This window comes from Nanorana parkeri, unplaced genomic scaffold (genome assembly GCF_000935625.1).
Source record: "Nanorana parkeri isolate BGI_ZX_2015 unplaced genomic scaffold, ASM93562v1 scaffold13, whole genome shotgun sequence".
Taxonomy (NCBI): Eukaryota; Metazoa; Chordata; class Amphibia; order Anura; family Dicroglossidae; genus Nanorana; species Nanorana parkeri.
Genome location: NW_017306281.1, coordinates 517,169 through 531,361, shown reverse-complemented (window position 1 = coordinate 531,361; position 14,193 = coordinate 517,169). Strand labels below are relative to the sequence as shown.

Sequence of the window (14,193 nt, the reverse complement as noted above, 5' to 3'; positions counted from 1 at the left end):
TTCCTAGGCAGGCTGCATTTGCATGCAGACTGTCCTAGGTAATGACCATATGTGATGCTGAGGCTGTATGATTGTGATAGCTAACATACAATATTCTACAGTCAGATAATTAGGCTGACCCTATCTGATATGCTGCACCTCAAATGTACACTGTGAGAAGCTCACATTGTGCAGTGAAACCAGACTCAGCATGTTTAATACAGGAGAGGAACATTTAAAACTGTGCAAGACTGAAGGTAAGGCTGGAATAGGCCCAGCCTCCACACTCGCATTGAAAATGGACAGACAAGTCATAAAAAAGAATCTAACATTTATTACTTCAATTAGAATACAGGAGTAAAAAGTACAGGAGTAATAGCTGCAGCAATAAAGATTACTTACAACTTCCAGAGACAGTGTTCTCCAGCACTACACAAAGCACTTAATTTACAGTGAACCGGCCTTGCCGTTGTTCTGCCTTTTGGGTACTGCCATTTTTATGTACATTGTCATTTACACTATGGGGACTACTGTAATAGATGTTAGGCCTGTCTGCTTTGTAATATGAAGGATGTACAGTGATGCATATGTGTACTATGATCCTGGGTGCTAACAAAACTTTCCATTGAACAGACTGTACTCAAGGAACACGCAGATGATGACCCAAATCTGGCCATTTCTGGAGTACCTGTGGTGTCTTGGCCCAAGAAACCTGCCAAGGTGAGCCTTAAATCAGTTATAAGATATATATTAAGGGGATTTCCTGTTAAAAGGAAAAGCACTCGTACAAACCCCATTTCATCACCTAAAGAGGTAGTTTTGAATATATATTTAGAAACTGTTGCTTCTGGTAGTAATATTATTGCGCAACATTCTGGTATCTATCGGATGGTCTGGTTGGTGAAATTTGGCTGTTATTTCTTATTTGTTAACCATGAATTCCACATGGAAGAGTTTAGACAAACTCTTCCATGTGGCAGACAGGTGTTGCTCAATTTAATTTGATTTAATTTGAGCAACACCTGTCTGAGGAAGCCCCGTGTGTGGGAGGGGCGAAACGCGTCACGGGTGTTCAGTTCAGGCTCTCTTTTCCGTTTGTGACTGCTCCGCCCGAGACATGTCTATACTTTTTAAGCCCTGGATTGTTTCACAATAGGGCCTTTTGGAACTGGCTTAGAGTTTGTCTAAACTCCCCCTTATTGTTAGACAGTGAATGAATTGTTTTCTAACAAGTATCTTTTATTCATGGCAAAGTGGCAGTCTCTTGCTAGCCTACCCCGACCCGCTTATACTCCGCTTTTTAGAGCTTCCCCATTCTCTGTTAGTCCTTGTAAGCTCTGTGTCAGATGGCTTTGGAGCTTACAAAAAGTGGATGACACCGTTCTCCTCACATGACAGTGTTTGGGCTTAATGATTGTCCACACAGGCTCGAGCAGTACATCATGGGAGGAGGTCAAATGCTCCCCTATTCCAGGAGGCACCAGGTATTTGCAAAAGTCCAACAACAGCCCAATTTTGCAGAGGAAGTCTAGTGCTAGTCTGCTTCATCCAGCATTTCCTTTGCAGTTATTGAGGCAGCCCATTACTTTGAAGATCCAGTAAGGGGGGGGGGGGGATGTGGGAGTGCTCGACCTGCTCCGTAAAAGTTAAGGTTTGCACATTCGAGCATCCCAAGATACTTACAGATACCTAAAACCATTTCAAAGCCATAAAGCGATTACTATGTACTGACAAGTTTTAATTAGAATGGGGCAGGCCTAGGCTGTATATACCAAGGTATGCAGCCTGGGACTCCAGCACTGTGTTTTTTTCAGGAGCTGGGCATAAAGTACCCTGGGAGTGGATTACTGGCAAATTCTTGGGATTTGTAGGGGTCTTAGGTACAGCATTGAACCTGGAGGGACATGTAGGCGACTGGCACATTTACATTTTACATAAATGCACTACTACAATAAGAAATAACACTTGCTGAGATACTCCTGTAGACCTATATTACCTTAGTGGTATGGTTACCTCATGACATATTTTTACAGTTAGGGTGCATTCACATGGCTACAGCGGGCCGTACATGTGTGTCTGTGTGTTCATGCACCTGGGAGTCATAGGTGTTCCGTGCAGCCGCGGCCAGCTGCCTATGAAAGTAATATAAATAAATAAAATTGACAGATGCAGCGACTGCACGAATCTTCTCGCACAACTGACCATTTACATTTATACAGGGACATATGCACGCCCCTGGACGCAGACAGACTGCATCAAGGGCCGTGCATCCTTTCCTGTATGGATGTAGACCGTCGGATGTGCAGAAAGATACCTACAGTCACTGTGTCTGTCAGCCTGTCATTGATTTTGGACAGGCTGCTGGCCGTGGCTGCACGGGAAAACACCCTGTGACTCCCGGGTGTATAAATACACGTATGCACGGCTTTCTGTGGCTGTGTGAGTAAGCCTTTAAAATGAACATATGTAAACATAGTGATGCCTTTATCAACTCCATTAACTATTTCAGAAACACTCCTCCTTTCCTCAGAACTTACAGCCTAAACAGGGTTGTTTTTGATATGCAAATGTTGACCTTTCAAAAGTCAACAGTTAAGCTTTTATTTCCATCTCTAATAACTCCCCCTGGCTGCTGATATGCCTTTTGCCCTGTAGAGATCAGTGACTGTCACAGAAAGGGCATAGATATATGGCTTATGGGTTGTCAACCTGGCTTCACCTTCTCTATACTCTGCAAGGGGCAAAATGGCGGCACTCAATAAGGGAATAACTGGGTCTCTGCGGACAGATTGGTGCAGAGATTTGATCACCAGTTATGAATCTGAGAGTTGTTTATGAGATGAATACTTCATTATTGAATTCAGTTTCAGTAAACTTTGGCAAAGGAAAGGTTTGCTTTAAGGTTAAGCTGCCTTTATTGTTGGCCATTGAGCGTAAAGTTAGAGACTAACCCCCCTCCCTCCATAGCAGTACAGCTGTAGACCTCTGTTGTTTATACCCTCCATATTCAAAATTATCTCAGTGCTGGCCATGTTTGCTCAGTGAGTCTTCATAGAGTTGAATGTGCCTGTCTGCAGAGGCTGGAGACACTTAAGGTGCCCATACACCTTACGATAATCGTATGCGATCGAATTTTCGAACGACAATCGTACGTGTGAATAGAGTGCCCGAACCGACATTACTGTACAATCGTACGACTTTTGACAGTCAAGCATGTTTGAAAACTTTGCTCGATCGTATGATTGTCGTAAGGTTTCTGGCGTTTCCGTCTGTCAAAAGTCGTACGATCTACACTGCGCATGCGCGAACGAAAATACGACAAATCAATTACCGCATTTCGTCCAAGTGCTTTTCGTTAATTACGGCTAAATTAAAGGAGAACTATGGGGTCAGTGTTTTTCCCCATAGTTCTCCTTAGGGTAACGGGAGGACACAAACTAGCGTCCTCCCGTTACCCTAAGCTCAGTATACCGCGAGCTACAGCTCGCGGTATACTGAGACGCCGCACCTGGAGCGGATCCCGACTTAGATGACGGGATCCGCCCAGCTGCGTGAGTGACAGCTGGCTCTGCCTACCTAGAGGCAGAGCCAGCTGTACCCGCCCCCTCCCCCGTCCGTTCCGCCAGTCAGCGCTGGCAGATCGGAGCGGGGAGAGGGGAATCCAGCCCCTCCCCCTGTCACGGCAGAGAGCCGTGACAGGATCGAGAGGTGAGGGAACCCGGTATGTTTTCCCTCACCTCCCGATCTACTGAGCCGACCTGTGACAGTCTCATTGTCACAGGTCGGCTTAGAACTATGAGGTGAGTGGAAATCACTCATGTCATAGTTCTCCTTTAATCTTGCGATCATCGGGGCAGGATGGGGCTGCCGTACGAAAATCGTACGACTATGCGATCATCGGACGAAACGTTTCATCCGATAATCGTAAGGTGTATGGGCACCTTAAGAAGCTGATTTAGAAATGGAAGATTTATAAATCCCTGTGCTCCTCAGCGCAATCTAATGGCGGTAGTGTCATGTGAACAGCATTCGCCCAGCTATGCAGAAGTATTATAAATCAGTCCCTTAGAGTACAATTCTGCGTGGCTCTTTACTACACAGGCAAGGTCAGTGCTAAAAAGGATTTTGTGTGGCCAGGTTGTCCAGTCAAACAAGTCTCTTAGGGCTCTAGCACATGGGTTCCCGCACAACATAAATACCCCCATCTGGAAGCTACTGGTGCTGTGTAACACCTTCCATTTAAGTCAATGGCTATAGTCGGGTATACATAGGGTTGCCACCTTTTCTTCAAGCCAAACCCGAACACTCTAGCGACGCGCGGACATTTTTGGGGAGAATAAGTCGTAGCTTATTCATATGTACATAACGCCGCCCATTCATATGTAAATATCACAGTTGAAACTGTTTTCAGTGGGTGGCCAGTAGCCCCTATCTTAATTTTGGTTGTCCCCGTCTGCCTGACATCATGTGTCCGGGTTTCTGATGCGATGAAACCCGGACACGGCATTCAAAACCCGAACTGTCCGGGTGAATCCCGGACAGGTGGCAACCCTAGGTATACACCAATTTTCTCAAACCCCCTCATGCCCACAGGCGTCCAACTCTGGATGCAGACTGTTTGTGTATATTTGTGAACATGCACAGATGTTCCAGTGAATACCCACCGACAGCCATTGACATATATGAAGAGCTGTGCACAGCACCTGTGGCTCCCTGGGAGGCAGGGGAAATATGCCAATAGTTATGTTGTATGGATATGAGTGTCCGTGTGCAGGAACCATTATATAGATGAGAAGCTTTAGAATCTGTCAGATTTTAATTGTTTGTGCCCCATTTAGAAAATGTTCCTTCACTTCCTGTCATGATGATAGGAAGAAGGTGTTACCCAGACAGGAAGTTATTTTGCTGCCTTAATCCACATTTAACATATTTCCCATTACTTGCAATCCCTCTGAGGTGATATCTCGCTAATTGGCACATAACAATAAAACCTGACTGAGGTTCTCATCCTCGCACACCATACTAAGTCCTGGTTCACACTGAGCATTTTGTAGCGCTTTTTCTTCCCTAAAAAACGCTCTACAAATCTGCCCCCCCAAAAATCCCATCCTGTCGCTGGAAAAAGTACAGGAGCCTTTCTTTTGGCATATTACAGCTTGGTTTGAATTGGAAACGCTTGAAAACGCCCGTGTTTTTGCTTGTTTTATGCGCTTTTTCTCATTAACATCAATGAGCTACAATCTGCTCACAAAAACACGCTTTTTGCCCTATGTGCAAAAAACGCGCGTTAAAACTCTGTCGCCTAGGTGTGAACCAGGCCTTAGACTTTCCTAGTTCCTATACATGGCAGCATACTATAAGGCTGTTATCACACAGACAATTTTATAGCTGCAACAGAATCGCTCTCCTTTCCATCTGTGTTGTTAGGCCAAAAAATGAATCGCAGTTGATGAAAGGCCTGTGTTGCTGAAATTCTACGTGATATGTAGCTCAGTATCTGAGCACTGACATTTTTGCAGCATTTACAGCTAGCAAGAGAATCGCCAGCTTTAGAAGCTTTTCCTATTATCTACTGCAGTCCATGACCAGGAATAAAAAAATGACAGAGAATCTAAAGATTCCCTACTTCATCCAAAGAAACTTTACATTGCAGATTAGGCTTCAGCTGTGTGCTGGACTCAAATTTGGGGATCTTTAGGGCCCATTCCCACCAGATACGTTGGGCCTGCCCTGGAAAATGACGGCCAATGCAGACCCAACGTATCTGGTGGGAATGGACCCTGAAGGTCCCCACATTTGAATCCAGTACCTTGGATACTTGGGCCCCTTTCACAGATCCTCTCCTGATCAGAGCGGTACAGAACGGATGTCACTGCTGTGACATCCGTGTACGTACAGTTTTTTTCTCCATCTTGCAATGGAGGAAAAAAACCAAACTGCCATTCCCCATGTGTGTCTATAGGAAGTCTAATGTAAACGGACATGTGTCCGTTTACATTAGATTACCCCTGATCCGGCACAATATGGTCCATCGAAACAGTGTTCCGTCTGTTTCTTCTGACCCAGCTGGAGGCCAGGGTAACCGGATATTAATGGACACTCGTCCCTTTACACACGACTGCCCATAGACTTGCATTGGGCATCCGATCGAGTCTGCCTGAAAAACTGACAGGCGGACCTAATCGGAGCGGCCTTCTGAAAGGGGCCCAAGGCCTGGTTCACACTGAGTGTATTATAGCAGTGGATTCGGCCTGAACAAAAGCTTCACCGAAAAAATCCCATTCATTTGTATGGCTCCTGTGCACACCTAAGCGTTTTGTCGTAATAAGCAAAACGCCTGTCGCTGTAAAAAGTACATGAGCTTCTTTTTGGCACATCTCAGCTCATTTTGACCCCATATAGTCAATAGGAAACGTTTGAAAACGCGCGTTGTAATTAGTGCTGCGCGTTTTGTCCATTGACTTCAATGTATCACAATCTGCTCATAGAAACGTGCATAATATTTTACGCACAAAAACGCTAACAGTGTGAATTCGGCCTTAAGCCTGAAGCCAATTAAAACCTTGTTTTAGATGGGCTCAGTTCACACCACTGCATTGTGCTGCCCTGAAAAAGAAGTACAGCATGCAGTACTTTTTTTCAGAGCAGCAGTGTGGTAAAACAGCATTGCATTGTGCTGTGCCCTGTACCCATAAAAGTAAATGAAATGTTACTTGAGACATTTCAGTAACATAAAAAAAAAAAAAGAAGTAAAGTATGATGCTCCGCCAGCAACGCACCCCAGCAGCCATGTGGACAACACACACCAGCAGCCATGTGGATAACGCACACCAGCAGCCGTGCATTGTAGCAGGGTTGCTGATGTGGATGGGCTGTAACGCTCCAAAAAGGAATAAATACTGGTAATTGTTCACACTGGGTATACAAGGAATCACTCCTCCACAGTGAACATAAGTACAATAGAGAGGACTCCTTGAAGTCAACATGCTTTGCATCACTTTAAAAGGGGAGGTGTCAAGATCAACAGCCATGTAGTAGTTAAACTTTAATGACACATCACTGGTGACTGTCAAACGTAGTGGAGAAATCAAGTTTTCACTATTTTGTGATAATATTCCCCCAAAACTTTAATAATAAATAATATATTAAATAATATATTAAATAACAGTTTAATAATCCAATTGGTAAAAAACCATCTACACATGATTGGGTATGCAGAGTTCAATAGTTTCACATCATTTGATAATCAAAGTGAATATTCACACTATTTTCGCAGTGCAGATTCTGAAGTATGTTTGATTCCTTCTTGGCTGTCTGAGTGCTTCTATTTTTCATGCATAGGGTCTGTACTGCTGACTTGTGTTACTATAGTGACTTGGTGCTCTGTTCTGGTACAAACCGAGTAGGGCAGTAAGTGGCACACTAGATGACCCTGAATTCTGTCTGACCATGCAGTAGGGTGACAGGGGGGTCGGGGCAGTAAGTGGCACACTAGATGACCCAGAATTCTGTCTGACCATGCAGTAGGGTGACAGGGGGGTCGGGGCAGTAAGTGGCACACTAGATGACCCTGAATGCTGTCTGACCATGCAGTAGGGTGATAGGGGGGTCGGGGCAGTAAGCAGCACACTAGATGACCCTGAATGCTGTCTGGCCATGCAGTAGGGTGATAGGGGGGTCGGGGTAGTAAGCGGCACACTAGATGACCCTGAATGCTGTCTGACCATGCAGTAGGGTGATAGGGGGGTTGGGGTAGTAAGTGGCACACTAGATGACCCTGAATGCTGTCTGGCCATGCAGTAGGGTGATAGGGGGGTTGGGGCAGTAAGTGGCACATTAGATGACCCTGAATGCTGTCTGGCCATGCAGTAGGGTGACGGGGTGGGGCAGTAAGTGGCACACTAGATGACCCTGAATGCTGTCTGGCCATGCAGTAGGGTGACGGGGTCGGGGCAGTAAGTGGCACACTAGATGACCCTGAATGCTGTCTGACCATGCAGTAGGGTGACCGGGTGTCGGAGTAGTAAGTGGAATGCTGGACGATCCCTTCTTGCCACTTGCCGACTCTACCCGACAGGTAGAGTCGGGCAGGAGGTGGAATGCAGAATGATCCCTACTGACTGAGTGCCTGGCCAAACAATGGATGACAGATAGGATCAGGCAGTGAGTTCTTGATGCTGCCTTGCTATACACTAGGGTGACAGTCATGGTCGGGCAGTGAGTGGCACAGTGGGTGATCCCGGCACCTCCCGATCATACAATAGGGTGACAGTCATGGTCGGACAGTGGGTGATCCGGGACCTCCCGATCATACAATAGGGTGACAGTCATGGTCGGGCAGCGGGTGGCACTAGGGATGGTCTTGGATGCCGCCCGATCATACAATAGAATGTTAGTCATGGTCGGGCAGTGGGTGGCACTGGGGATGGTCTTGGATGCCGCCCGATCATAAAATAGAATGTTAGTCATGGTCGGGCAGTGGGTGGCACTGTGGATGGTGCCGGATGCCGCCCGCTTATGCAATGGGATGACAGTCAGGGTCCGGCAGTGGGTGGCACTGTGGATGGTCCTGGATGCCGCCCGATCACACAATGGGATGACAGTCATAGTCGGCTAGTGAGTGGCACTTTGGCTAGTCCCGCATGTCGCCCGATCATACAATGGGATGATGACGGTCATGGTCTCCGGCCGTGCCTGGTTCTAGAAGCTCCGTTCATCGCAGCACGCTCGCTTTCCCTTGTGCACATAGCTGCCTTTCCTCTCTCCTGGCAGCTCCGGTGTGAAGCCCAGGGCGCTGATTGGTGATCGGCAGGTGGCAAACCCTTTCCTGGGCTGATCTCATGAATAATGATGAGCACAGCACCCCTCCTCCCCTTTGTGCGAGCAGTGTGTTCCTTCAGCCCTCCTCCTTCTACTAGCCGTGCTGGCTGAGTCTGCAGTGTCCCCTGATCTATGTCACACTGGGCCCGGATGAAGAGACATGGCCCTCTCCCTGAGCAACGATGATGAGGAATACGACTCGGAGCAGGATCAGGTCGGTGTCCGGGGAGGGGGGAGCCCGGTTAAAGTTCCCCATCGCTGTATAGAAAACGGTGCAGGAAACGGGCTTATAGTAGAAATTGCTGTGGAGGTGGGGGAGGGACTTAGCAGGAGCAATTAACGATCGCTGCATCGGGCTATTAATCCGTGCAGAACAGCAGCGAACGATAACATCTGCGATCGTTCCAGCAAAGAGCTTTCTTCCTGATCATTGTATATGGATTAATGGCACACGGGCAGGCTCCATCATCCTCTACATGAATATTACATGAGCTCCAGGTAACACTTTACTGTCACATTGTATCAGCCTTACACATGGAGTCATGAACCTTTACATAATGCTGGATGAGATCAGAACATGTCTCCCTTGATCCCCCTGACACTAGGCAGGCTGATGACTTCTTCTACTGGGAACTTTAGGGCCCCACATGAACTTCTGGTTCCTGGCATTGTACAGCACACATGTGTAATGGGCAGGATGTAGAGATTCACACTGGGGGAGGATCCCTGGAAACTGGGGCTGTTGCCTATGGCAACTGGATGTTACCCCATTGCCATGGTGACTTATGCATCACAAGGGTCTCATTAGTAGAGGGTAGAAAAGGAAAGCTTTAAAATAGACGTAAACCCAGAGTGATTTAAAGGAGAACTCCAGGGGGGGTTCTTTACTCCTTGCAGTGTGGCTACCCCTGAACTGCAAGGGGTCAGGTGCTCATTTTTTGTCTAAGTATTAAAAAAAAAAGTTATTATAACCTGGACTGAGGAGCTGGCTTGTTCTTAGATTAGTGGTGTCACAAGGGGGGAGTGACTCGCACCGGGCGACACCAAAATGACTGACAGTCATTTTGATGTCATCCCCTCTTAAAAGTTGGGCTCGGTCATGGACCAAGAGCCCAACAGCATGCCAAGGGGGGCAGGCGACCCAGCGGCATACCTGATACTACCAGGTCAATATCCCCTCCTCTCTTTGCCGGTGTCCACCACCAAGATGGCTGCCAGCAGTGAAGTACCTCACCACTCATGCGTAATGACGTCACACCACGGACATCATAACACATGCACCACGGCTGCACAGGGTGACACCCTCCCTGGTGCTGCCGCTGTCTTAGAACTGTCCTTCCAGCCTCACTGCCCCTCCAATGCAGCAGTCTAAAGTCCCGTAAATCATCAAGTTCCATACACAGTGTATAGATGTGAGGATGCTGATGAATATTCCAATGCTGCAGGGGAGGAGGTGACAGGCTGGAGGGATCGCTCTAGCTAGCCAGCTCGGAGCTTCGGGTGAGTATAACTTTGTTATTTTAGTACCTAGACACATGTGACAATGCAAGAGGGTAATTAGGATACAGGGACAGAACGTTGTTACCATATACCAAGATATTCCTGTAGAAGGATGAAGAACACTGTTACCAGATAATAAGATATTCCTGTAGAACGTTGTTACCATATCACAAGATATTCCTGTAGAAGGATGAAGAACGTTGTTACTGTATAATAAGATATTCCTGTGGAAGGATGAAGAACGTTGTTACCATATAATAAGATATTCCTGTAGAAGGATGAAGAACGTTGTTACCGTATAATAAGATATTCCTGTAGAAGGATGAAGAACGTTGTTACCATATAATAAGATATTCCTGTAGAAGGATGAAGAACGTTGTTACCATATAATAAGATATTCCTGTTGAAGGATGACAGGGTCAGTTATTACTTTATTGAAAATGCTGTAGATGATATTTGAAATGACATTTAAAATGTTATAGTTTATATGATTTTAATGATTTTTACATATATTTTTAGTTCTTTAGAAGCAAAGTAAAACGCATTACCTCAAATTCAAAAAGACACCCTTTAGAACAGGGGTGGGCGAACTTTGGTCCTCAAGCTGTAATGAAACTAAAAATCCCATCATGCATCTGCCTCTGGGAGTCATGCCTGTCGCTGTACGAGTCTTGCAATGCCTCATGGGACTTGTAGTTCCACAATAGCTCCATGGTTTGAATACGGCTGCTTTAGAAGATTCTCACCTCCGTGACGCGTTCTGTGAATGGGAGAGGTGACTGTCACAATCTTCTCTTGTCCAATCACAGAACACATTTTCTGTGAAAAGAGTACAAATCGATGTCTGAACGGACAAGGGGGGCTGCAAGCGACCCAATGTCCTTCACTGTATGCGCTGTACTAGAGCTGGGGCTAAGTTTCAGCGCCGGATGTTTGGCACATACAGTGTTGAGATGAGTGACCATTAGACCTTTAACCTAATGCAGGAGCATACATACATAGTAAGCACCTCATTGGGGTCTTTCATTTTCCCACCGCAAATGTGCACTTTGTTTTCAAATTTAAATCTGAGCTCGTGGTATTCCTTAATGAATTAGTCGCAGCCTTAGGAACATAGTATAAAAGTATTGCAAATAAGAGCTAATGACTTTGTCACATGGGCCGGAACTATCTCCAAAAGTGTCACATGGGTTACATAAATTTGGAGGTAGACTCCATATTACAGCAATACCACCAAGAATGCATCACTGAAAATATATTAAATCGCCCCCCATTCAGTCCAATTGCAGTGTGGAAAAGCGCAGTTCGTTGCAGGAATCAATTGCTGTTCTGTCTCTGTTAGCAGATTTGCAAGACCCGATTGGTTGACTTTTGCTATTTTTTTTTGCTCACGATTTAGTAAATCGGCTCCATTGTCTTGAGCTGGATTGTAATAATTGAAGATTCATCTTGTTCACCCATATGGTGTGTGTGCTGTCACTGCATTTGATAGCTGAACTGTTCCACAGTCTAAGAACGGCCTCTTAACATTCAATTTGTGCCAATAACTCAATTCAACCTTCTGCTGAACCTGCTTGATTTCCATTTGTTTCTACTGCTTAGTTTTATGTCTCATGTCTACGTCTACAGGTTTAAATTCCTTCACATCATTTCACTGCCAATTTTTTTAAATCAGAAGGCATGTAGGAAACAAGGCGGGCCCACATAGATCTATGAAAGGTACTCCAATGCACTAAGGCAATGCACATGTGTTGCAGAGCGCTGCCTTAAAATATTTGGTGGCATGTCTGATGTTGTCGGACATTTGATGCATTAAAGCAATGCGCTTGCGACATAACGTGTGTTATTGCACCTCTAAAATGTAATCAAGTGAATTATTGTGAAGTAACTAGAAACAAGTGATGTCATCCAGAAGTGTTTACATCAGATCATTGCTTTTTACTTATTTACAGAAGGGTCATATATAAGAACTGCAGAGTAATTTTAAACTGGATACTTCCCCCTTTTGTCAAACTAAGGAAGTATATGCAACCCAGCTGGCCACACACAGTCAGATTTTCATGTGTAAGATCAGCACATTTACAGCTGTGTTCTGTGAGGGTCTTCATGACTGGATATAGCATTAGGAAAAAGAGGAACTCTGAGTAAAACTTTTCTTAGCCCTTGCAGTGGGGCTGGGGCTACTCCCACACTGCAAGGGTTAAGTACTCATTTTGGTCTGGGTGCAAAAATAACAGTTCTACTCTCCTGAACCTCAAAGCTGGGTGGCTATTAAAGAGCACCTCCTGCCTGTCTCCTCCACCGCTCCAGTGATGATGTGTCCCTTGGCGTCTTCACGTCCTATACACTGTGTATAGAACGCGATGACTCAGGGTCCTTAGACTGCTGCAGTGGAAGAGGAAGGATCTGTGTCTGAGGATCGGGTGAGTATAACTTTGTAATTTTTTCACTTGGACAAAAATGAGCCCCCCTTAACCCTTACAGTGCGGGGGTGCCCCACTACAAGGGTTAATACAATTGTTAACCAGAGTTCTGCTTCAAAAGCAAAGTTGTACTTCATTTATAGAACCTTACACGACCTACAATTCATAATCGCTTGTTCTGAAAACATTGCTCTCCATTGCTGCCTGAATCAACACTTTTGGGGTGTTTAAAATAAAATCCCACATTTGTCCTGTTGTAGGGTTCATCATACTTTTCTATTGCCATTGGCTTTAAACATCACCACAACAATTTACTGGGATGACGGACATACATTTATACTAATGTACAGTACATATTGGAATGTCCCAGGTTTGTTGTTTTCTGCTTGTAGTTTTGCATAGAGTAAAACTGTCGGCAATCGTTTTTGCCTTCTGTGTTGCTTTTGGGAAGATTTCCTTTCACTTCCTGTCCGATAGGCACAGTAGGAATTGAGAGGAAAAACATCAAAAGTGAGGAAAATCTCTGGTGGTCAGCAGGGTCACCAGAACTAGTGTTCCCACTGGTAGATTTCCCATCTATCCCTGTTCTAATGATGAACCAAAATTTGAGATTTTCTTTCATTTTCAGTGAGACTGGTCACAGGACATGTAGAGAGGGTGAATGTCCCTGACTGTGACACCGACAGCAATAAAACCCTGACAGGTGTTCTAATCCCTCCACACTCTATCCAGAACTAGAAAAAATGTTTTGGTTTCAGTGGCACTTCAATTACGGCAATTGAGGGATAACTGTACATCGGAAAGGCCATCGACCATTGGAACTAATGGTTACAACCTTTGCAGAGACATGATAGGGATTCTACTGTGCATGTGTAGCCCGGCCAGGAGACTTTAATTAGGTGGACACAGTTCCCAGGAGCCCCAAGAGTGAAGATCTGCAAGTGATTGTAGGATTTGGTGGGGGAGGGCAGTTATTTAAAGGATAACTCTACTTGAAGTTCAGTTCTCCTTTTAACAAGGTTTTATGTATAATGGACTTACAAGAGGGCCTGTTCTCAAGGGAAGAGGGTGGCCTGATCTTGAGGCCAGAAGGGGGAGCTACGGTGCTGAATCCATTGAATTCACTCATGACTTTGGTCTTCCCAAATGATGCTTATTCTGTTTGTGTATCCAGAGTAAATAGGATAAATCTTAAAAAATGACAGTTTTTTTTCTAGGACGGAGATTTATTTTGATCTCTGTCAATGTATCCAAGAGGTCCTGTGGGTTGTCGCTTATCTACCTGATCATCTTACTGTACAAGGTCAAATTCCTGCATGGTTATAAGTGAATTGTACCCAGTGATATATTAGTTACCTTTAGTTTGGTTTTCCTCCTTTATTACCAATCATTACATTTATGTGTCTCTGTGTGAGAGTAAAAGTATGCTTTGTCAGGGTTGCTGAAGAGTGAACACTTTTTGACTTAAAGC

General features: G+C 45.3%; 1 protein-coding gene across 3 annotated transcripts in view; it reads left to right on the top strand.

Moving 5' to 3' along the window:
- Positions 1 to 14,193, top strand: part of KDM2B (lysine demethylase 2B) — a 117,633-nt gene that overhangs the window by 66,909 nt on the left and 36,531 nt on the right. For all 3 annotated transcript variants that reach the window (XM_018557470.1, XM_018557479.1, XM_018557486.1), the window contains one exon: positions 613 to 699. In XM_018557470.1, the coding sequence (XP_018412972.1) occupies positions 613 to 699 (87 nt within the window). The remainder of the gene's footprint in view (positions 1 to 612; positions 700 to 14,193) is intronic.